The sequence below is a fragment of the Gadus chalcogrammus genome, chromosome 23 (genome assembly GCF_026213295.1).
Source record: "Gadus chalcogrammus isolate NIFS_2021 chromosome 23, NIFS_Gcha_1.0, whole genome shotgun sequence".
Taxonomy (NCBI): Eukaryota; Metazoa; Chordata; class Actinopteri; order Gadiformes; family Gadidae; genus Gadus; species Gadus chalcogrammus.
In genome coordinates, this window is record NC_079434.1 from 16,643,711 (window position 1) to 16,668,348 (window position 24,638).

The 24,638-nt window shown below is 43.3% G+C and overlaps 2 protein-coding genes across 6 annotated transcripts in view; one reads left to right on the plus strand and one right to left on the minus strand.

Moving 5' to 3' along the window:
* Window positions 1-5,727: 5,727 nt before the first annotated feature.
* LOC130377087 (NACHT, LRR and PYD domains-containing protein 3-like) lies at window positions 5,728-20,608 on the plus strand. 5 transcript variants are annotated; one of them, XM_056584057.1, is made up of 14 exons: window positions 5,728-6,323; window positions 6,609-6,705; window positions 6,806-6,916; window positions 6,989-7,102; window positions 7,355-7,471; window positions 7,679-7,748; window positions 8,790-9,015; window positions 9,752-11,588; window positions 11,922-12,095; window positions 13,503-13,676; window positions 14,598-14,771; window positions 15,424-15,597; window positions 15,740-15,786; window positions 16,873-20,608. In XM_056584057.1, the coding sequence occupies exons 2-14, from the start codon at window positions 6,623-6,625 to the stop codon at window positions 17,424-17,426; spliced, it is 3,855 nt and encodes a 1,284-aa protein (XP_056440032.1). In that variant the 5' UTR covers window positions 5,728-6,323; window positions 6,609-6,622; the 3' UTR covers window positions 17,427-20,608. The 5 variants fall into 5 exon arrangements, with proteins under 5 accessions (XP_056440032.1, XP_056440030.1, XP_056440031.1 ...); XM_056584058.1 differs by having other exon boundaries at window positions 5,760-5,841; XM_056584055.1 differs by having other exon boundaries at window positions 5,728-6,705.
* Window positions 20,153-24,638, minus strand: part of LOC130377082 (microtubule-associated protein 4) — a 70,322-nt gene continuing 65,836 nt past the window's right edge. The window contains exon 17 of the mRNA XM_056584041.1: window positions 20,153-24,615. Coding sequence (XP_056440016.1) covers window positions 24,611-24,615 — 5 coding nt within the window. The 3' untranslated portion in view covers window positions 20,153-24,610. The remainder of the gene's footprint in view (window positions 24,616-24,638) is intronic.

The following is a 24,638-nucleotide window of genomic DNA, read 5'->3' on the forward strand; positions in this document are numbered from 1 at the left end:
TAAACGTGGGGGGTTTGGGCATTGGGCACTCCTGTTTGCAGCCACCAGCCCTGAAACCCATTAGTCCAATGTCCATTTGTTCAAACTGTCCTAAATGGTTGTGGTTCACATGGAGAGGTCACCAGTTAAGAAAATAGGACCTCCTTCTGATGTCCGATTCTCACAGTCCGGTCTCCTCTCTAGATTCACTCCAATCTATCTCCCCATAGAGCATCCTCTCCCAGTCACCCGACTCCTCTAGGTTGTTCATCGCAAGTGTGAATGATCCATCTGGGGCAGTGTTATTTGGAATGAAGGTACAACCCATTTCACCTATAAGAGCACAAACTCCCCCCTTTTCTGCTAAAAGCCAATCTAAAGCCTGTCTGTTCTGCCAAGCCACAGCTTTAAGAAGTATATATTCTCTCATATTTAATTATACTTTCTGTTATAACCCCATGCATCCCTGACGTTACTGTTAAACACCATTTCATTGGATTAAATTGGATATTTACTTCACACCGATTCTTCCTATGCACATGTTCATAATTCTGGCGGAAGGTTAATGCCCATAACGGTTGGTTATCCGACATAACAGTAAACACAAATTCATTAACTCGGTTCTGCGGTGGTATCTGAGCATATAAGGCAATTTTCCCTTTCTTGTTGAATATTCCTGAGTGAGTTGGGGCCGGGTTGTCCTGTGTTTCTCTCTGGCTTCCTTCAGTACCAGCCCCTAATTCCTGGCCCTTCCAGGTTTGTGTTGTCCCCGTGGTTTCATCCTTCCTCGGGGTCTGTGCTTGTGCCAGCGGAATCTGGCACAACCCGTAAAGGATCAGAAACAGGCTCCCCATTTTCAGCAACATCATGTTGCTGAATCTCTTGGCTCGACTGGATCTGGTCCTGGGGCAGCTGGTCAGCCCCAGGTGTGTCTGCGTCTGGCTCCTCCTCCTCACACTCATCCCTGGACTTGGGTTGAGCGGCTTTTGTGCAGTGGTTGAGATGATACCACGTGGCACTTCCTTCCACTTGGATGGCTGTTGGTGTTGCGTTGGTGACTTTGTATGGTCCTTCTCTCCTGGGCTAGTTCCACTTTCTCCTGAACACTCTGAGATACACGTGGTCACCTGGCTCCACCCTCCTTGGTGGCTCCTTCTCCAACTCTGGAACTCTGTCTTTCTCTTGTTGAAAAATAAGCCTGTGTATGCCAGTTAGTTGTCCCAAATAGCGTCTTAACTCAGTTTCCAATTGTTCCAATGGAGGTCCTTTTATGAGGCCCTCTAATGACAGGTGAAGGCATGGGTCGACCTGTAAGCATTTCATGCGGGGTTAGATGCGTCGTTCTGTTAGTTTTCATGCGATAACTCATTAGTGTCAGTCGTAGTGCATTAGTCCTTTTCAATTTATGGTGGTATAGATCGCAAAGTGGAGGGATGGAGACAGAGTCGTCAGCCGTTGACGACTGTTGCAGCAGTATTAGTGGCATTTGAAGGTAAACCCACTACTTCCGAATCCAATTTGACAACATAGCATGTATGACTCCTTCCCAGCAGATGTGGCGTCAACCCACCTACTGTCCTTTACTAGGGAGATGTGAAAGAAAACAAAAATCACAATATTAAAACTTGCATTTTCAATATTGGGCGACTCACTTTTGTCTTAACCGTTACTCAAAATCACAACTCTCTTCATAATCCTACCCGATTGCCCTTCACTATCTATTTAAATTGGACGACCTAATTAAACCTTTTATTCTACCTATTGCTTGCATTTAGTGTTTTCCATATTCTGATTCACTACTATACCAAACCCAAACCCTCTATCTTGATCTTAACTAGTTTATTCAACACTGAATTGATACATTGTTTCTATTTACTAATTAACCATATTGTTTTATCTGAAGTGTGCTTGGGTATCCCCTTGTGTAGGCAGTCACTCGGAGTAGGAGAGGATTCTCCCTTACCTCGGCAGCCCTGACACACACACGAGAACAGGCTCGCACACACCCTTTCTTATTTTATTTTACTTATTTATTTTAAATGACATTTGTCATTGTGGATAACCTAAATTAGAAATTTGGATAACGTTTTATCATACTTATTTGGTCTAATTTTTAAGTATTGCCGATTGTTTTTTCTAAATTATAAGATCACTTTTAATAAATTGTCTATTACTTAACATAATCTCGAAGGAAATATTTTATTTGTGTTGTTATCTTGGCACCTAGACCTCGTCAGGTCCAAGCACCAAAATAACATCCACCTATCCACGCAGAGTCCATGGGTTGGGTCCGCTCCTCTTTGATGAGTCACTTTACCCTGGCGCCATTGAACCCATTGACTCCTGTGGAGTGTGGTGTGCAGACAATTTTTAACGCTTATTGCTCATGTTTTAGAGTCTAGATAATTATTCCTAAATCCTGTGATCACCATGTAACTTGCTCAGGGACACATCAACACTCAGCTAGGAGGAGATGGGGATCGAACTAGCAACCTTTCGGTTACAAGACACCTTCTACTTCCTGAGCTAAACCGACCCCCAGCCACCTCTCCTCTGATTTATTACCTCCGGGTCGATCCGTGTCCGCCCTTTTTGCTGTCATTACATTCCTCTCCCTTCTCAAAACACCTTCTCCCTCTGATCCAACCCGTTGTCTCAGCAGTGCTCCGTGTACCAAGATGTAATGATATATACCATATGGTGTTCCGACGCGTTGGAGAGTCTCCAAGAACCACAGAATCACCCATCCCAGTGGTGGTTCTACGTTTTTTCTAAAACAGTGGACAAGGGTTACATTCAGGAACCAATTACAGAGTACATCCAAACGCACAAATAATCTATTAAACACAATGCAAATTCAATCTCTTTCTCTCTGTTGGACACACTCCAAAACTAGATTATTAATCTTAAAAGGCCATCGAAAGATATGAATGTCCCCAAAGAAAATTCTAACCGGAAAGCCAACTCAATGCTAACTCTTTCTCACTCACTCACTCACTCACTCACTCACTCACTCACTCACTCACTCACTCACTCACTCACTCACTCACTCACTCACTCATACAACTTAAAATAAGAATTCACTGATTGTCATCCTTGGAACTGTCATAGGTGTTAACTGCGTGTGTTCCGAGAATCCTAAAGTTTTGGTGAATTTTCCTGCCAGGGGGAGGTGAGAGGCATAATTTGGACCTACGCAAGTGTAAGTGGCCCCAGTGTGGGCCATCATTGGCGTGCCTCTATAATTTATCAGAACCTGCAGTATTGGTTCCTCATCAGCTTGTTTTGTGATTGCTACAAGCTGACCCTCCCCCTGTGGATTCTCTGGGCACCCCTAGTATCCCTGACCTACAAAGGGACCCGCCTGTCCCTGGTCGCTGTTACCCTGTCCTTGCTGGGATGGAAGAGGGTTAGTCAAACAATTTCTCTTCATATGTCCTTCCTGGTTGCACCCATAACATATTAAAGGACCTCTGCATTGTCCTTGGGATCCTGGTTGTTGATTGTTTCTAAACTGTCCTCGGGGCCCCTGATTCTGTCTATTTTTATTTGTGGGGTTCCCATAATTATGGATGTGTACATGTGTAACAGGTGGAGTAGGTGACAGTTGGCTCTGAGGCTGTTGTACTGGGAGAGAAAATGCCAATCGTGGATATTGGTTTTGAAGTGCGCCCTGCTGGGCGGCTTGCGAATTTACTGCAGCTGGTTCTAAAACACCTGCCTGTCTCTTATCTCTTTCCTTCCTTGTGAGATCTTCCAGCTGAAGCTGATATAGCTTCCTCTGGACCTCTTTGCTTTGTTCCTGTGTTCTTTGTTTATTCTGACGATATTCATCCACTGCATGAACTAAATGGTCATTAAAATCTCTATGAGATCCTGATGTAGACAGTCCAACCACATCCTCTAGCTTGGCTTTGATTTGGCTGGGAAGTGTCTCTATCACAGAGTTTCTAAACAAAACAGAGAACACCGGATGGATCTCAGGATCCTCATCCGTCTCCATGCGCCATCTGTCTACTTGGGCCTGTAGGTAGGATGCAGGGTTCTCTGTGTCACCAATAGGGAGACCTCTCATGTTTTTAGGATCCATGCGGACCGGGAACTCCCTCCTGAGTGTGGCCCACATCGCCCCTCTGTAATGATCAAGTGTAGTCTCATCATACTTTCCATCCATTATATCCAACCCTCCATTCCTCAGTACAGACTCCATCTTAGATAACCCCAATACTCTTGCCAACAGAGCTTTCAGGTCCCCCACTGTCATTAACTTTCCCACTGTGAGTCCCTCAAATGTTCTAACCCATTTAGACGCCCCGTTAATTATGTTAGGGAGTTTAGAAATGACTCCCTCCAAGTCCTGTGAGCCCCACGGTTGATTGTGGACCTGTTGTCCTTTGACTAAAATAGGAAAAATTCCTGGGACGGTGTCGGGTGTCTTTTTTCCTCTTTGTGATTTCCTTAGTTTCTCATCTAACTCGAGTGGTGTGGGGCTTAGTACTGCTGTACTGCAGCCAGGCTCCTCTGCCCCATGTGTCCCAGACCACTCCTCCTTTCTTTCATTCTCGTTTTCACCCTCACTACATTTATTATCTCCTTCATCTAGTGTGACTTCCCCTTTAAATTCCACGTTGCCTGTTACCAGTGGATACATGTTGGTTGGTTTGTACGGCGGTGGCTCAAGCTTCAGAGGCAAAGGTTGAGCCTCTTCTTCCTTTGTGATTATTTTTCTGGCCACTCGTTGTAATGCGCGCCACCTCTCTCCCTCCTCTTCGAACAAAGCTAGCACTAACCTTTCCCTGTCTTTCTTCGCTAAGGCCGTTTTTCCACTTCCGTTATCTATGTAATTCCTTATTACTACCTCCATGTCCCTATACATTATTGGATCAAAAGTCCCTCCCATGGGCCATATAGTAGGGCTACCTGCTGCTTCTGTCCTTTCTTCCCAATTCTCAGAGATCTTTTTCATCTCACCTTTGAGCAATAGACGGTCTCTACTCAAAATCTCTACCACTGTTGGTGCCATTTTTAATTATTACTTTATTACTTTATTTATCTATTCTGAAGTACACTATTTATTAATACAATTTATTTGAGTTTATTCTGCTAGTTATTTTCTATACTTTACTATCTCTAAGCTACAAATGTGAACTCTTCTCAAGCGCTCGTCTCCCTCCCGAAGATTGGAATGTGGCCCCCACCCTTCACTGTTATCTTTATGGCTGGCCTGCAGGCTCCTGCTCGTCCCCTGTGTGTTTGCTCGTGCACGTGCAGTTAGGGTCAGCGCGATAATGTTTAAGCCAAAGAAGATTTACACATTTATTCAGTACTTCAACAAATTAACTATTCTCTATCCGTCTAATTTATTTATGATTATCAACTACTTTAAACAAATTTAACTATTCTCTGTCCGCCTAATTTATTTATGACAGAATCAACAACAAAAAATGAACCGGGTCGTAAAAACCTCCGAGGTAACTTAATCCTAACACGACTTAAATACAGACAATAAGCCGGTTCATACAATTTCTTTATCTTATATTGAAAAATGTCCGAATTGTTTGTAATTAATTACAAATAAAAAGTTGACCGAGCGTAGAAACTGGCCTTTTGATTAAAATATGAACGGTCGGATGGTACTCCAAACAACAAGCCTATTCTTCCAAAACAATGGCTGAATACATAAACACTCGACCAGATCAAAAACAGACAAGAAAATTCTCAAAATACCAACTCAAGCTAGCCTTAGAGGAGTACAAACTGGGAGGGGAAGTGGTCCAACTGGTTGGTTCACAGCATCATTTCCTTGTTATGAGTCGGACTGTTTGGTGTGGCTCACGTCATTACAGCAGGAAAAAGACTAAGGTACTGTACTCAACTCTAATCCCTGACATATCATAAATATCTATCACATATATATCATCAAAAGGAAGATTGCTATTTTTATGTAAACAAGTACTGCTAAACATTATTATTAAATGTGTCAGGTTAATACACTAATGTTTGAACTGCAGTGTTCCTGAAACCTCTCACTGTTAGAAGTTAATCTGTTAGAAAATGTAGCCGATTCTAAAAAATATACAGTTATATATGTATTGTTATGATGATAATATTATTATCATTAACATTATTATGAGGTGCATTATACCGTTTTTGCATCATAATGTGTCATATCATTATTAGTCAGGAAGACATCTTTGTTAGTGAAGTTGTTTAAAGATCATGTTGTTCTGGTTCTTGTTCTCTGTGTGCCTTTTTCACAGCTCTGGTTGTAATGTCATATGACACGAGGAAGGCCATATATGGTCCTGCCTTCAGAGTGGTTTAACCAGCACAGGGAACAGTTGGTATGATTTCCGCATTGTGAACTTGATCTTGATCAGACACATTTGAAGCCCTTAGAGACCATCTGAGTGGTTTGATGAATAGTTATTAAATAGTTATTAATCAATAGTTATTGGAAACATCTTATGTTGCCCTTATTGAGAATGAGGGGGTCTATGAATCTGCATCTAGGAAAGACCACCCTGCCTCACAGCCCCCTGGGACCGGCAATAAGCACCTTACATAAAAACAGAGTAAACCAACGCTGAACTGCCATAGAAACAATATGGAGTTGTGTTTGTGTCCAGGTCTCCAGTCTACTATGGATGAGGAGAGGGAGGAGGGGGCTCCTACCTCTAAAACCACTCTGTCTGGGGGACCTGGCCGCCATAGCAAAGCTGAGAGGTAAGAAGAGGATCTCTCTGTCTGTGACTGTTGTCCATCTCAGAGCTCAGCTGTGATATCATGACTTCGTCACTGAGTAAAAGATGTGTGCGTGTTGAAGCCCAAAGCAGCAGGAGAGAGCAGACTCCCCTGGACCAAGCTGTGTCTCCATGAAGAGTGACTGGTCTATTAATAAACCTCCTGACCTTAAAGATGGAAATCTTGAGAAGAGGTAAGGATTTGTCAGATTATAAAACTACAGCAACTATCAGACATCCATCGTTACTGGTTCTTGTTTTACTAGAAGGAGGCAGGAGAGAGCAGAGTCCCCTGGACCCAGCTGTGTCTCCTTGAAGAGTGACTGGTCTATGGAAAAACCTCCTGACCTTAAAGATGGACGCCCCTCCAGAGAGAAGAGGTAGGAGTTTTAAACAGGCAAGACAAGTAGACCAGTTGCTTGTTACAGACTGATATTAATATTTACAAGTCGTGTGTGTGTGTGTGTGTGTGTGTGTGTGTGTGTGTGTGTGTGTGTGTGTGTGTGTGTGTGTGTGTGTGTGTGTGTGTGTGTGTGTGTGTGTGTGGTCCATCTCAGAGCTCAGCAGTCTCTCCATCATATCATGACTCTATCATTAGTCTGAGTAAAATCTGTATGTGTGTTGTGTTAAAGCCCAGAGCTGCAGGAGAGAGCAGACTCCCCTGGACCCAGCTGTGTCTCCTTGAAGAGCGACCACTCTATAGATCTTCCTGTTAGTTTTAAAGATGGACGCCCCACCAGAGAGGAGAGGTAGGAGTTTTAAAGAAGCGAACAAGAAGACCAGTTGCTTGTTGTTGCAGACTAATACTTACAAGTCCGAAAATAATTAGTTTAAAAGATCCATTTGTGTGTGTTTGTTTATGTGTGTGTGTGTGTGTGTGTGTGTGTGTGTGTGTGTGTGTGTGTGTGTGTGTGTGTGTGTGTGTGTGTATGTGCGTGCATGCGTATTCCCCACAGCCGACCACAGGAGAGGTCAAAGGTTACCAGTGCTCAGTCCTTACAGCAGAATCAAACGGAGCTGATCAAGGTGTGTAAATTAAACAAGACATTTGACTTCAGCTCTAAACAGGGGTGACCTAAGGGGGGGGGGGGGGTTCAGTATATTCTTTACATTTTACCCCTCTCTCTTTATTGCATGGTTCAGTCTTGCGTGAATCCAGTTTTCAGCACAGAGTCTCCCACTATGTGTGCTAACAAGCAGAACAGCCAGATGACAGAATTTCAGTAGGTTGACATGTCATCGTTGAGGAAGAAGTCCGGGGATCAGAAACAGAAAGCTGAGAGGGAGGAAAAGGGCCAACAGTTGGTCACCAAGTTTATTCAAAAAGGGTTTATATTTAATCACCTTCCTTTGGTGCACGTTAACACTGAGCTACCTAGTGAATCATAGAATCTTATCTAAAGTAAATAGTTCTTCATGAAACATGAGATACATAAATATGAATCAATGAATTAGGGAGACAGGTGGATGAACTGGGAAGTCTGTTTACTGGGGAAGTTTGCAGCAGCAAGGCCTACAATCAGGCCTACAGCCAGGGTAGGTCTGTGAATACTGACCCCTAGTGGTGAAAATGTATCGAGGTCGGAAGCGGTCTGTGTCTTCTCTGTGACATTTTACTGAGATGTTTAGCACAGCTCCATTACTGGCATCTGACAAACATTGGAAACATATTGACCAATATATAAAACACCATCGAATTTAAGTAATGAGAGATGCCACTCATGTACCTCTGGCATTCATACATCAATGGTCAATGACAGCAGGCTAAGTATTGGGTCATTAGCACAAGGCTACAATAGAGCTACCAGTCTATCAATCTATGGGTGCTCAAATAGGTTTTCTAGGCTGGTGGGTGGGCTAGGTTGGAGGCCCAAAAAATTCATTCATAAGGCCCACAATCTCTAGCGGTACCCCTGTCCCTACATGGGAATTATTAGCATCTCTTGTAGAGCTAATAGTCTCCAGGCTTCCCTCTTTAGACCAGCGAGACGTTAATCTAGGAAAGATGCTTCTGATGTCCTAAATTAGTTCAAAGTAAAGTTCTCCTTGATGTTTGCTCTGTTCCAGAGGGCTGAGGAGAACGCACACGCTTTTCTAGACAAGGAGCTGAAGAAGCTCTGGAGGGATCTCTTCTCAGATTACCCACAATGCTCAGAGAGTCAGAGGGAGGAGGAGGATGTGGAAGTTGAGAATGAGGAGCAGAGGAGGCGTGCCATAGACGGAGTGGTAGACATCACAAAGCTCTGCCTAATGGAGATGAACCAGGAGGAATTGGCCAACACACTGGGGAGTGGTAAGACACACATATTTTGAAATACTGAATAATCTTATTTTGAAAGCAGATCTATTTCATAATAGTACTTTCAAAAGACAACAGACAGCTATTTTTAAAAGCATCAATGATTTAATTTTGCAGAGCAGTAAAGGACTCTTATTTTGTTCATACTAAAGTAGATCATGGGAGATTTCTCAACATCTGACTTTTCCATGTGGAGAAATATTTCTTCTTGGAGGTTAAATGGTTTGTTCCAGATATGGAGGGTTACTGTGGGGGTATCAGGTTAAACGGTTTGATTAAGATATGTAGGGGTTATTGTGGGGGCCTCAGGTTAAATGGTTTGATCCAGATATGTAGGGGTTATTGTGGGGGCCTCGGGTTAAATGGTTTGATCCAGATATGTAGGGTTATTTTAGGTATATCAGGTGCAATGGTTTAATCCAGATGTATAGGGTTATTGTGGGTCAATCAGGTAAATGGTTTGATCCAGATATGAAGTGTTATTGTGGGGGCATCAGATTAAATGGTTTGATCCAGATATGGAGGGTTATTGTTGGTCAATCAGGTTAAAGAATGTTAAACATTATACTGTAGAACAACAGCAGAATAACTCAGTGTAAGAAATGCACCACTATCTTGTTATATCAGGTTAACAAGTCCCTTTCAAGTAACATTCACAGTACTTCTGTCATTACACCATTCATATTGCTTGGAAATATGTATAGTATGTGTCGTCTGACATGTGATTTAGGAGCTGTTGCTGTCCAGTACCAACATAAACTCAAGTCTCATCTGAGGAAGAAGATCCAGTGTGTGTTTGAGGGAATCGCTAAAGCAGGACAGCGAACACGTCTGAATGACTTCTACTCAGAGCTCTTCATCACAAAGAGAGGCAGTGGAGAGGTCAACCAGGAACATGAGGTCAGACTGATTGAAAAAGCCTCCAGGAGGCAAGCCAATGAGGAAACACCAATCAGATGTGAAGACATCTTTAAACCCTTACCTGGACAAGATAAACCACACAGAACAATAATGACAACCGGAGTAGCCGGTATTGGTAAAACCGTCTTAACACACAAGTTCACACTGGACTGGGCTGAGGGCAAAGCCAACCACGAAATACACTTCACATTTCTCCTCACTTTCAGAGAGCTGAATTTACTGAAAGGGAAAGAGTTTAGCTTGGCGGATCTTCTTCATCAGTTTTCTGTTGAAACCAAAGAAGCAGGAATCTACGGATACAACCATGACCAAGTAGTCTTCATCTTGGATGGTCTGGATGAGTGTCGACTTCCTCTGGACTTCCAGAACAACCCGAACTGGACTGATATCACAAAGCCGACCTCAGTGGACGTGCTGCTGACAAACATCATCAGGGGAGACCTGCTTCCCTCCGCTCGTATCTGGATAACCACACGCCCTGCGGCAGCCAATCAGATCCCTGCTGAGTGTGTTGACATGGTGACCGAGGTGAGAGGGTTCACCGACCCACAGAAGGAGGATTACTTCAGGAAGAGATTCAGAGAGGGGACACTGGCCAGCACAATCATCTCTCACGTCAAGAAATCTCGAAGCCTCCACATCATGTGTCACATCCCAGTCTTCTGTTGGATCACTGCTGCAGTTCTTGAGGACATCTTCAAGACATCCCAGAGAGGAGAAGAGGTGCCTAAGACCGTGACTCAGATGTACAGCCACTTCCTGAGGGTTCAGTCCATACAGGGGAACAGGAAGTATCATGGGAGAGCTGAAACTGATTCACACTGGATTTCGGAGAGCAGGGAGATCATTGTTTCTCTGGGGAAACTTGCTTTTAACCAGTTGGAGAAAGGCCAGCTGATCTTCTACGAGGCAGACTTGGCAGAGTGTGGCATCGATATCAGAGCAGCCTCAGTGTACTCAGGAGTGTTCACCCAGATCTTTAAAGAGGAGTGTGGGCTGTACCAGGACAAGGTGTTCTGCTTTGTCCATCTGAGCATTCAGGAGTTTATGGCTGCCCTTTATGTATTTCTGTCCTACATCAACACTGGTGTCAACTTGCTCTCAGAAGAACAGCCAGCCTCCAGGGAAGATGAACTCCTCCTCCTCTACCAGAATGTTGTGGACAAGGTCTTAAAGAGTGAGAACGGACACCTGGACTTGTTCCTCCGTTTCCTCCTGGGCCTCTCTCTAGAGGCCAATCAGATTATCCTACTGGATCTGCTCGGACCAAGAAGAAATGCATTAATGGGCAATCTAACTAAAAAAGTCCTGCCCGTACAGACAGGAAAAAGGTCACGGAGAAATACCCAAATAGTCCATTACATTAAGGAGAAGATAGGTGGAGAACTCTCTCAAGAGAGAAGCATCAATCTGTTCCACTGTCTGAATGAGCTGAACGACCGTTCTCTAGTGGAGGAGATCCAACTGTACCTGACATCAGGAAGTATCTCCACAGAATCTCTCTCTTCTGCTCAGTGGTCAGCTCTGGTCTTCATCTTACTGACATCAGAAGTTGAGCTGGACGTGTTTTACCTTAAGAAATACTCCGCTTCTGAGGAGGGTCTTCTGGGGCTGCTGCCAGTGATCAAAGCCTCCAAAACATCTCTGTAGGTTCACTAATAAATTGAGTTACAATACGCACAACACAATATGTATAATACTAGAATATAAAAGTTTAAATAACTTACGAAAACTATATTCAGGCATACTTAGAACATGTTTTACAATACGCACAGCACAATATACATACTACTATAAAAGTAATATTATGATACAGTTTTCCGAACTGTAACACAACTGTTATCGGTATTGTTGTTAGTATCAACATTTTGCAGCTAATATTTAAAGATATAATGTATATTCATTTGTTAAACTATAGGAAAAGTCTAATAAAACATTTAATCACGGTTCCTAACATGTTCGGTTTATTTTGTGTGAAGGCTGAATGGCTGTAATCTATCCGAGAGATGCTGTGAAGCTCTGGCCTCAGTTCTCAGCTCCAACTCATCTAGTCTGAGAGAGCTGGATCTGAGTTCCAATGATCTGCAGGATTCAGGAGTGAAGCTGCTCTCTGCTGGACTGGGGAGTCCACACTGTACACTGGAAGCTCTCAGGTCAGTTTTACTCAAAGTGCAAACAGTTAGACCTAAGGTTTCCATTTCAGAGGACTTTAAACTACTGCCACCTGGTTTGAGAATTGCTCCTAAATGACGTAAAATTATATCAGCTAATAACTCAGTACCTTTGATGACCACATTTAATAGATTGGTGCCATTGTACATATTACACCTTGTTGTTTATGTGGGATGTCAAAATGAAAAGTTGAAAAGTAATCCAAAGTTGCCATTGCAACTTTTCAATTATAAACACAAAATATAACGAAAGTGCCCCCCCACAATTCCCTGTTAATGGGACAGTGATAGTTTAAGGTCACTGTCCCTTTACCAGTTGTGAGTGATTAGCTGTTTTAAAAATCTGCCTCTTCAGAAATCACACGTGGGCGTGTCCACTTAGATGTATGACGGATAACGCCTTTTAACGGCTAATCACACTCACACCTGGTGGTATAATATGTCACCTTTAAAGATGTTGCCATGACTGTATAAGGTCATGTTATGTTATAATTTTTTACATATATTCTTTAAATATTTTTTTTCTTAAGAATTACAATTTAAGACATAAAATACAAAAGGTCAAACATTTTAAGGTTTTGAAATACAGAACAATATGTATAAATACAGAGAAACATAACACGATTGAATATGTATAAATACAGAGCAATATGTAAAAATACAGAGCAACGTAAAACTATAGAATGTGTAGAAATATAGGCAACATAAAACATTTTACTATGTAGAAAGAGAGAGCATAAAATGATTGAATATTTAGAAATACAGAGCATAAAACAATTGAATATGTAGAAATACAGATGAACATAAAATGATCGAATATGTAGGAATACAGAAAAACATAAAACCATTGAATATGGAGAGATGCAGAACCCCAGGGGGGCTTAATATCCGTCTTTGATTTCGAAACCCGGTAAAACGGTTTGAAGACGGGAATGGCAAGTGCCATTAGTGTTTTAGTTATTTTTAAATGTGCCTAAGAAATAAGATTGGATTTAAAACTCAAAATAAAAGGTTGAATTAATGAATCAATAGTCTTAAAGAAGGAAGCCAAGAGATTGAAAGATAGTTGAAGGCCCTCATTAGCTCTGCAGCCCTCTGTTTAATTAGGTCTGACTCTGTTCACATTGAGTTCAGGATCCCTACAAGGCCATCAGGCAACTGCTGAAGTAAGATTGAATGTCCACATTCATCTCCTTGAGCTCACTTCCCTGATCTCTGATAGCAGCGAGGAGAGCCGAGCTGCTATCATCACATGACGTACTCCAGTGTGGGCCCCATGGCGGCCCTGTGCTGTTCGTTAGCTACACCATGTTTCTCCTGTGAGCTGGTTGGAACTTTTAAGCACTTTCAATCTCCATTCCTAACATGTTATGTTTATTGTGTTTTTAGGCTCAATGGCTGTAAGCTGTCAGAGGGATGCTGTGAAGCTCTGGCCTCAGTTCTCAGCTCCAACTCCTCTAGTCTGAGAGTGCTGGACCTGAGTAACAATGATCTGAAGGATTCAGGAGTGAAGCTGCTCTCTGCTGGACTGGGGAGTCCACACTGTACACTGGAAACTCTCAGGTCAGTTTTGCTCAATGTGCAAATAGTTACACAACAAGGGTCAATATCAGAAGACTTTTAAAACAACTACTTCCCCCTGGTTTGACTAATACTCCTAAATGACGTCAAAATATATCATCTAATAACTCAGTACTTTTGATGACCACATGAATTTGAGTGGTATCATTGGACCTAGGCAAACATGAAGGCAAAATAACATTAGAATGAAATATTATTATTATTATTATATTTTATGCGAAAACGAAAAGTCGAAAAATAATCCTTAAACTCGCGTGCCCTATGGAAAGCGCGACCCCGAGTGTTGCCTTTATTTGCACACCACACACGTAACACACACCGTATCTGACACACCCACGACTCCCTTGGTGGCAGGGCCGCTTCCCCCCGAGCCTCCCAGGATCCTTTGCGGCACCCGGACACGGTGACCGCGGCCGTGATCACCCCAATATAGTTTTCATTGGAACAACTCAACAATTTATTTTTGTTTTGTTGACATGACTGTATAAGGGCTTGGTTATGTTATAATATTTTACATGTGTTTTTTTAATTATTTTATCTTCAGAATTTCAATTTAAGACATGGAAATACAGAACCATATGTAGACATACAGAACAACATAATTGAACATGTAGAAATACAGAACAAAATAAAATGATTGAATGTCGAGGTTATAATAATATAAATAACTTATTTGTAGGCACTCTTATAACATGTTTTATAATACAAACAACACAGATACATACTACTATAAAAGTAATATTCAATACAGTTTCAGAAATACAGAACTGTAAATATTATTGTTGTTAGAATCATCATTTTGCACCTAATATATAACTAACATTTGATGATCAATTGTATCTGTAAAGCTATCAGAAAAATCTAATAAAACATTTAACATGTTCCTGTTTATTTTATGTGAAGGCTGAGTGGCTGTAAGCTGTCAGAGAGATGCTGTGAAGCTCTGGCCTCAGTTCTCAGCTCCAACTCCTCTAGTCTGAAAGAGCTGGACCTGAGTACCAATGATCTGCAGGATTCAGGAGTGAAGCTGCTCTCTGCTGGACTGGGGAGTCCACACTGTACACTGGAAACTCTCAGGTCAGGGTTAGGGCTAAATGTGTCTTTGGGTCTTTTTAAAATGTAAGGATGATCCAGGACTAGGTGGGCTGTGATCTAAAATAACAGACAACACGTGTCTAAGATCCCCGACAGATTCAGCATCATTAATCATTTGTAGGCTGGGGTCACCGTGTCAGTGGACCACAGATGGGAGGACGAGAACTATTTCAAAATGTTGTTAGTTTGTGGGTTTTTGCTATGAGTTAACTGTTTATTCTAGTTGACAGAATTCTGGCCAGCTGATGTGAGGGTGAGGGGTTGCTGTCCTGCTAACTTCCAGAATGTTATGTATGTTATATGTTATGTAACACTGGCCAGCTGATGTGAGTGTTAGGATTAGGTGTTATGTGTGTTCTGTATGTTATGGATGTATATATTATATGTTATGTAACTCTGAGGAGTTTTCATTAGTGCAGACATGGTGATGAGGCTCTAGCCGGGCTGTGATCTGAATATAATCATAAAGCTTTTCATATAGAATGAATACTTTATTCACCTCTTAACTTTAGTATGAACCATTCTCATCCAGATAGAATAAATAAAGTGTGTGTGCGTGTGTGGTTATGTGTGTGTGTGTGTGTGCGTGTGTGGTTATGTGTGCGTGTGCGTGTGCGTGTGTGTGTGTGTGTAGGTTGTCTGGCTGCCTGGTCACACAGGAAGGCTGTGCTTCTCTGGCCTCCGCTCTGAGCTCCAACCCCTCCCATCTGAGAGAACTGGACCTGAACTACAATCACCCAGGAGACTCAGGAGCGACGCTGCTCTCTGCTGGACTGGAGGATCCACGCTGGAAACTGGACAGTCTCAGGTATTGATTGGATATCTCACCACTCAGGGATAAAATCTCCTACAATGATTCAATCCGCTGCTAGATGAAGTGGTTTGAAAAGGCAGCTGTAACTTATGTTGTGTAGAAAGCCGCTCTCACTTTAACCCCCCCCCCCTACCAGTGTGGAGCACGGTGGAGTGTGGAGGCTGAAACCAGCTCTAAAGAAGTGTAAGTATGTGTCTGTTTGATTCATCACAACACAAACTAACTATTGAGATGGAAAGTCCATCCACACAGCAGAGATCCTTCTTGGTATGAATATGATGGTTGACATCAGGTTTGTTATGTATGTAAAAATGTACATGATCAGAATCACAATTAATCCTGCATCAAATCCAATAGAATCATGAAAACACCGGACGTGATGTAACTGTCCGTTTTGCCAATGGATGGTATTCACACAAGGTTTGCCTTGATGTTGAGAGTGGTCTGGGAGCTGTATCTCAGACATGGGAAGGATGGACATTTCAGGACACATCGTCAGTAGTGTATTTTTGGATCAGGGGGGGGGTTTTGCCTTTCAACACTATACACCCTCACCAAAGGTGGCCAGCTACAGGCTGATCAAGCCTGAGCTTGTGTCCCATGCTCAATCAAGAGTATTGCCTGGTTGTTTAAATGGCACAGCCCACGGGACCATGCATGGCAGGGGGGTCCTCTTCCCTGAGTCAGGCCTAGAGCTGAACGCATACCTTGTTCCCCATACTCCTGGAGGGTTCTTACCTGGGTTCTCAAATTGGGGGTTGGGCGGTGATTAGTCAGCGGGTCATGTGGACTGTCGTCGTGGAGCCTAAACAACGTTAATATTAAACCTAGGAACACAAGGTCAAACTCAAATGGTTACATTATTATGTAACTGTTCAGGCATTTTCTGTAGGAAGTGCATTTTCTAGTTTCATTTATTACTATCATTAGGACATTAGACACAACACCATAATAACCAGGATACTATTAATCAACATCATACTTATATAATATATAAAAATATGGAAATCATGAATAATACTATTATCTTGTTGCTATTGTAATTATTATTTTTAGAATTATTATAACTATTTTTAACAATAGACATAGCACATCATATTCATGATAACGTGTTTATAGCAATACATGTATTTCATCTACGATTTCAGCTAGAATGCAATTTTTATCATTAGGTGTGACGATGTTTGTTATAATAATAATAATGATGATTATGATGATTGATTAATAATGATGGTTTTGCAGCCTAATCATGTCTGTTTCTCCCGTCAGATGCCTGTGAACTCACACTGGACCCAAACACAGCCCACAGACTATTCTCACTGTCTGAGGAGAACAGAAAGGTGACGCGGGTTGAAGACGACCAGTCGTATCCGGATCACCCAGAGAGATTTGACTCCTGCCCCCAGGTGTTGTGTAGAGAGGGTCTGACTGGCCGCTGTTACTGGGAGGTAGAGTGGGAAGGACATGTTTATATTGGAGTGGCATACATAGGAATCACAAGGAGAGGAGCGGGTAATGACAGCTGGCTTGGATGGAACAACAAGTCCTTGGTTCTTGTTTTTTGTGATGATGGCTACTGCGCCCGTCACAACGGTAGTCAAACAGCCGTACCCCTCCCCCCCGCTCGCTCTAACAGAGTAGGAGTGTATCTGGACCGGCCCGCTGGCTCTCTGTCCTTCTACAGTGTGTCCCCAGGTGGAGGAGGGTCCTCAGACACACTGACACACCTCCACACCTTCCAGTCCACCTTCACCCAGGAGGTCCTCCTCCCTGGGTTTCTGTTAAATAAGACTGGTTCCTCAGTGTCTCTGTGTCCATTGTAGTTACACACACATACACACACAAACACACATCGTTCATGGATCTATAAAAAGATACACACATGTACACATAGACCCATAGAAACACACACACACAGACACAAACATAAAACAGACACACAAACACACACATATGTACATAAACTAGATGCACACACCCATCGTTCATTAATCTATAAACACACACACACACACACACACACACACACACACACACACACACACACACATAAAAACACACACACGTGCACAGACATACGTACACATACACACACTCATCGTTTATTGATCTAAACACTGCCACACAGTTCTGTGTGGCAGTGGTAAGCAGCAGGTAACATCAGAGTCTCTCGGTGGTTCATCTCTCAGCCCTCTCTGTGTTCAGCTTGGCTGCTGAGCGTCAGTTAGTAAGAGTAAGTTCAATTTATTTATAATAGTACATTTATAACAGTTTGCACTGACCAAAGTGCTGTACATAGTGCATTCAGTAGGCAAACATGAAGGCAAAATAACATTAGAATGAAATAAAAATTAAAATGAACTACATAAAACCCGGACATTCACACAAACAAAGGCAGTAGTGTAGAGGTCAGATAGTTAATGGGGAGGGAAAGCAAGGTTGTATAGATGGGTTTTGAGCCTTGATTTAAAGTCATAAATGGAGGGGGAATCACGTATGTCGGGTTGCAGTTGGTTCCACAAGCGCGGAGCAGCTACTGCGAAGGCCCGGCCACCTTTTTGTTTGAGTCTAGAGCGGGACAGCCAGTGAGAGGAAGCAAGAACGGGTGTGATATGCTCCCACTTCTTTGATCAACAGTCTTGCTGCTGCATTTTGAACTATTTGGAGGCGTGATATGAGGGACTGAGGGAGATCAAGGTAGAGGGAGTTACAGTAATCCAGCCGTGATGTTATGAAAGCATGGATAACTCTTTCCAGATTGTGGTATGATAGGGAGTGTTTTATTTTAGAGATGGTTCTGAGACCCCTCTAATCTGGTTCTCAGATTAGAGGGGGCCGCTTGGGTCTGGGGGGTCCTCACAGTCCTGACGTTATTGAGGACCAGCTGTTAGGGGGACGTTTGAATACATGTGGACCCATGGACGTACCTGTAGTGCATCGGGTTGTTGAGCAGAAGCTGTTGGTGCTCTGAGGGGTCAACCCGTTCAGTGGAAGTACAACACTTTGTGTTTGATTTAAATACTCCACTGAACTCCAAATGCAGCATTTTATTGGGCTTCTGAAAGGTTCAGCACAAACCATGAAAGGACTTTTAAGATCTTCCTTTAGGTTAAGCATGTTGTATTTACTTTCTAATGTAAAATGTGTTTTAATTGTTGATTGATGGTACATTATTGCACTACAATATTGTATCTATTTTCAACTGTATGAAAGGAATCCGATAGATTTTATTTTGCCATGCCTGACATGGAAGCTGATTAAAAGCAGATTTAACCTCACAATCATAAATTATGATAAGTGTTCTATGGGAAAGGGTAAAGATGTTCATGTTGTGAATGACTTTAAACTGAAGATCTTTGTGTCCTGTTGGGAACAACAAGTCAACATGTTCAGATATTAAAGATACAGGCTCCTGTTCATGATTTTAATTGTTCATAAAGCATAATGTCAAACAACTCAGTCGATCAACTGAACGTTTTAGTGTGTTCAGATGATTCTTCCCGTTTGTTCTGTTGAAATCCTCCAAGTCTTCTGGAGACGTTTCCTCAAACCCAACAGTGGAGTCTCCATTCACCCCTTCAGTGTGGAGGGAGGATATTACCACACACACACACACACACACACACACACACACACACACACACACACACACACACACACACACACACACACACACACACGGAGTGGAGTCTGACTTTTTTAACCACACACGCATATACAAAAACAAAAAGTAAGTAATATAGTCAACTATATACATACACACACTCACATACACACATGAACATACGCACACATATTACAGAGTTACAATTAAGTTGTTATATAACTGGCATCAGAGTTAGTCAGAAGCTTCTACTGCTAACCCTCCAACGTGTTTCAGGACATGGGTTTAACTTATCTAAATCACATACAGTTCAAGTTATGTGAGGGCGCACCATCAGTGATGGATGGATCCAACACCAGTCAGAAACCAGTCTGACCCCAGTGAGACGCCAGTAAGACACCAGTCAGACGCCATTCTTCCAGTGCAAACAGAAAGAACTGAGGCCTCCTCAGTGCTGCCCCTGCTGGCCGGACCTCCACACTGCAGTCAAACCCAGGGCTCCAGTCCCCCTGAATCCAACATAGCCCTAGTAGCGACCTCAGCGGTTCTGAGGAGGCTCCATAAGGAGTGCGTTCATCACTCGTGGTCGACAGTACCGCATCCTGGTCTAGGAGAACCCTCCAGATATTCTTCAGCTCCTTGTTTAGAATAGTATGCATTCTCCTCAGCCCTCTGGGACACAACAAAAATCAAGCAGAACTTTACTCTGAACTAACTGAGGACATCAGAAGCATCTGTCCTAGATTTACGTCCCGCTGGTCTAAAGAGAGAAGCCTGGAGACTATTGGCTCGACAAGAGATGCTTTTAATGCTCATGTAGAGCCAGGGGCACCACAACAGATTGTGGGTCCTGTAAGACCCTGAAAGAATATATTGGGTCTCCAACTGAGACCCCTCCATCAAACCACTAACACCAGCCAAGAAATTTAACTTAAAAATCTCCCATCTTCATACTTGGCTGTTTAAAATTGGTTGGTGCCTCTATTAAATTATTTACGGTAGCCGGTAATCAACTTGTGTGGACTTCCTAGAAAACATGGACCCTACAGACTTGGAAAACAGTATTTGTTAATAAACTCCCGGTACGCTAACCAAGTTGTTGATGCTTCGTTTTATGTGTAGGCATCCTAATCATGCTACTGCAGAGGTTTGGTGCCATTTTGAGCAATATTAGTGGTTAAAAAAATGCAGATTTGGAAGTGTTACATTGGGCTGTTACATTGCTCCGGGCAACTTTGGGCAAGCTCTATACTCGATTATCAACGGAAAAAGCTGTCTGAAGGGCTTATTTTATGGGTTTCCATGCCGAAAAAGACACTGGGTTAAATTTTCGCCTAAAATACACTTTAAGGGACTGAATTAAGCAGTTCAATCAGGCCACTCACACATATTTTGGGAATTTTTTTTCTCTTTTATTCCATGTTTAATAATCACATCACTAATGAACAAGTAATCACAATAAACACTTCTCAAACAAAATAATTCAAAATCAATGAAAACAAAGAAAAGCTAAAAGTCTGCGTTCCCCATTGCGATGCTTTAGGATTCATTAGTTTGCATGTTTGGATACAGAGGGGGGAAGGAGCAGGTGCTAATACAGATGCCAGCAGTTGTGTTTCAGAACTTTTGTTGGCGTGGAGTCGACCCATGAGAAAGGTGTGCGGTAATGTTGCACCATCGTCATGTTAACCCCAGTATGCGTGCACTGGGGCTTTCCCATTACGCTGAATGCATTCCCCTCAAAGAATTCCCTTGTGTGCCTCACCATATAACCCCCGACACATAGCGTCCGCTTGACCAACAGGTTTTATCGAGCATTAGCCGGAATTGGTGGAGTTTTTTAAACCGTCATGTTGAAGACATATTTTAAACGTTTCAGTTAGCGGTTTCAAGGAAATAAAAAACACAGTTTGGTGCGTTAATGTGGACAATTCAACAAATACTGATTAGCCGTTTAAATTATGTTTAGTAGCATGCGTGTTCCTTGGCCACTAGAGGCCGCCAAAAGGTTCTGGAGAAGCTTGAGCATGGGCATGGGCCCTGCTTTCTGTAGACGTCTGACGTCAGGTCACCACCAACAGACTACTGGTGCACATTGATAAATACGGGCGCGTCTCGAGTACGTTACATCTCAAAGACATTGTTTCATTTCAGCAGCCTCTTAACTACAATAAAAGGCTGATTTGCTCAGAAATAATAATAGTTCTGCCGTAATAGTAAGTGTGGCATTTGTAGTCAGAAAAGTCATCATAAAACATCACAAAACCGTTTAAGTTACATGGACACACTTTTGTTAACAACCGGGTAATTATTTTTGTCTGTCATCGTTGTTTTGTTCATATTTTTGTTCCTTGTGGCAAAGTCGAACGCACAAATCATAACACATCTATATACATCCATATGCAATCTGACGAGGAGGGCGGTGAATGAATCCTAGATGAACTCTGACAGGAGCACACCTCAAGGTTTACCAGGACCACCATGACCTGACAGGAGCACACCACAAGGTTTACCAGGACCACCGCGTTAACATGTTTCACTTGCACAAGAAACTGCCCATTTTCATTAAGTAATAAGTAAACCTGATTTACTGCCAAATCTTTTCGCTCTCTGAATTGACTCAATATAAAAGGAGACAAGTTTTGCGGTCAAAAGCAAACATGAACTTGTCCCTGAACTTTATCCAATTGGAGGAACGGGGAGGCGACAGTGATTTCACTTATTGCTCGGTTGAGGAAAGCAGGCAAAAATAAAAATAGTGATTAAAAATAAACTTGCAATAGTCATAATATTTTGAACGTTGTTATATTCCTGTACGACTTCTCCAAGCCAACCTTCATTCATAATCATTAAGGTGCAGTTACAAGTGTCCATGTAGATTAAAATACGTTACATTAGGGCTTAGTATAACGACATGACCCCACCATAATTACCACGTGGACCATTATGTTATCAAACAGCTGGAGGTTGAGACTCCATTTTGATGTCCGTGTAAAACAGTGATAAGGTAATGGCTGCCACGCGTGTAATTCAAATTTGTTAGAATGACCATGATAGAAAAGTTCAGAATGACCGTGATGGTCGTTCAGGACTATGATAAGACCGAGTTCTCCCTCTTTTGTCCGCGTCCTGACTTTTAGTATTTGAACGAGGAAACACAGCTATAATAACCGTTTAATATTTTTCCCAAAGATGGCTATACATAACTTTGCCACGACGCTGCAAGTTGCTTTGCACATTGGCTGCTTCTGGGCGTAGCACTAGATTAGCGGGCATAGCAAAAGGTTACCTGGGTGTAGCACTAGATCACCTGGGTGTAGCACTACATTAGCGGGCGTGGCAATAGATCACCTGGGTGTAGCACTAGGTCAGTGGGCGTTGCACTAGGTTAGCAGGTGTAGCACTAGGTTACCTGGGCGTAGCACTAGGTTAGCTGGGCGTAGCAGTAGACTCTGGCCATGCATCAAGAAGGCAATTAAAGAAAGCATCGAATACATTGCTGAACAAATATGAGGATTAACCTAGTTGGGTTTTCCAGCGCCGATACCATACAACTACAGTCTAGTCCGTCTACGCATCTGTCTGGATACATAAATACGTCTACAGTAAGAGCTCAGTTGAGCTCAGACTCCCAATGACTAGCGGATTACACCTCGTCCCTGACTCTGCCGATACAGTGGGGGGGACTTTAGGAAGCAATGACATTCTAGGCACAAGGGGACACCATTTGACTTCAGAGCGTCTCCACCGACCAACACGACATCATCCATACACCATAAAAAGGTTCTCCACTCGACTTAACTTTGTCCTTCCCTTACACTTCCTAGACTTGCAACGCTTTCTTCTTTGACCAAACGCAGACTCTTTTGAAACACAAAGACGTTCAGTGCGTCATTGTGATGCTAGGATGTACGGTGACTGAACTGGTAGAAGATCGTTGATGGGTAATTAACATCCGTCGCTGTTGCATCATTTTAAATGAGGCCGTGACCAAAGACCCATTCAGAAGTTAGTTTTGGCCATTTTTCATTTTACTGTTCCCTCTTGTCACATTCTGTTTCCCTCCTCCTCTCTCTCTCGTCTGCCTTGAGTTCAAAGTCCTGTGCGTGATTCAGGAGATATTAAGTGCGTTAACGTCGAAGGAGCAGCCGTAATATTGTACAGGAACACAACATGAAGAAACACCTCCTCTCAAACAGAAACATATTTAGAAAAAGGAAACCAGATTAACAAAGAGAAGACAAGATGCTACCATCAGCGTTAAGGTATTATTCACTCAAACACGTCATCACGAACACAGAACATCGCCCTAAAGGTCACACAGCCTAACTTGGTAACTGGGTTTTTTCTCATGTTTTTGTTGTTTTGTTTGTAGCGTGTAGCACAGCTCTCCTCTAGGGAGAACGACGGACTCAGAGGGAATGGATTCAAACGGAGCGTTGAAACACAAAGCACACAGGCAGCTTGTAGACAGGGGTCACCGGTTACTGGGGTCACATCACCCTCCCGAGGTTAAAGGTCAAGGAGAGGCTATGGTTATATGACGTCGGCCCTGGCCGCTCAGAGGGAGAGAGAGCCTAGGAGAGTTGTCCTCTGCATGTGGGCGGTCAGAGAGGCAGCGAAGCTATCGGCATGACGGTTTGCGTCCGAGCACAGGTAACATGCAGACCACCCCCACTGACTACAGGAGGAGACCTTCTACGGTGCTCTGGCGGCTGACGCATCGCCGCCAGCCCCAAACTCAAGCCTATAAAGTCAGGACAAGGTGAGCTGTGATTATGGGTACCACAGGACAGGACAGAGGGAGGCAGATCTGCTGCAGTTAAACCGAAAGCGCCTGATGATGATGATGATGAAGACGATGGAGATTATGTGATGAGGGCACACACGGGAGCACGGAGCAGTAGGTCGGCTGCTTAGGCCGACGGATCGACTTCAACGCGGAGCAGTGGAGCTGGGGCATTAATACGGGGGGGGGGGGGGGCATCAATATGACTGAACATCACCAGGGTAACGGGACAGGAAAGCTAAAACAGGGGAGGGTTTGGATCCAGCTCCATCACTCGGACCCCCCCCGGTCTGAGGAGTTTGGGGGGGGTCTAGGGGCCGCATCAGTGAGGCAGTGTGTAGCGAGGAAGTCACTGGGGGCCGCGGCGTGGGGCCGAAGGGAGCCGAGGGGGGGTGTTGATGATCGTAGCTGATCGGGGAACAGCCGGGACAGTATGAATGAGGGAGGAAAAGGAGATCAGGGCGTGGCCGAATCCCCGGGGGGGGCAGGAGCAGGTGATCAGGGCGTGGCCGTCGGCCCGGGGGGGGGGGATGGAGCAGGTGTTCAGGACGCTGGCCGCGCCGTGGTCCTTGAGCAAGTCCAGCGGTTTCTGGCCAAGGTTGAGCGTGAGAGACTCAATCTGCAGCAGAAGGGTTGAAGAGA

Bases quoted from the DNA above. Each gene is read 5' to 3' on its own strand.
- LOC130377087 (XM_056584055.1), top strand. From the start codon at position 6,587: ATGGAGTTGTGTTTGTGTCCAGGTCTCCAGTCTACTATGGATGAGGAG. The intron at 7,472-7,678 runs GTAGGAGTTTTA...TATTCCCCACAG, and splicing joins CGCCCCACCAGAGAGGAGAG to CCGACCACAGGAGAGGTCAA. The intron at 14,772-15,423 runs GTCAGGGTTAGG...GTGTGTGTGTAG, and splicing joins TGTACACTGGAAACTCTCAG to GTTGTCTGGCTGCCTGGTCA.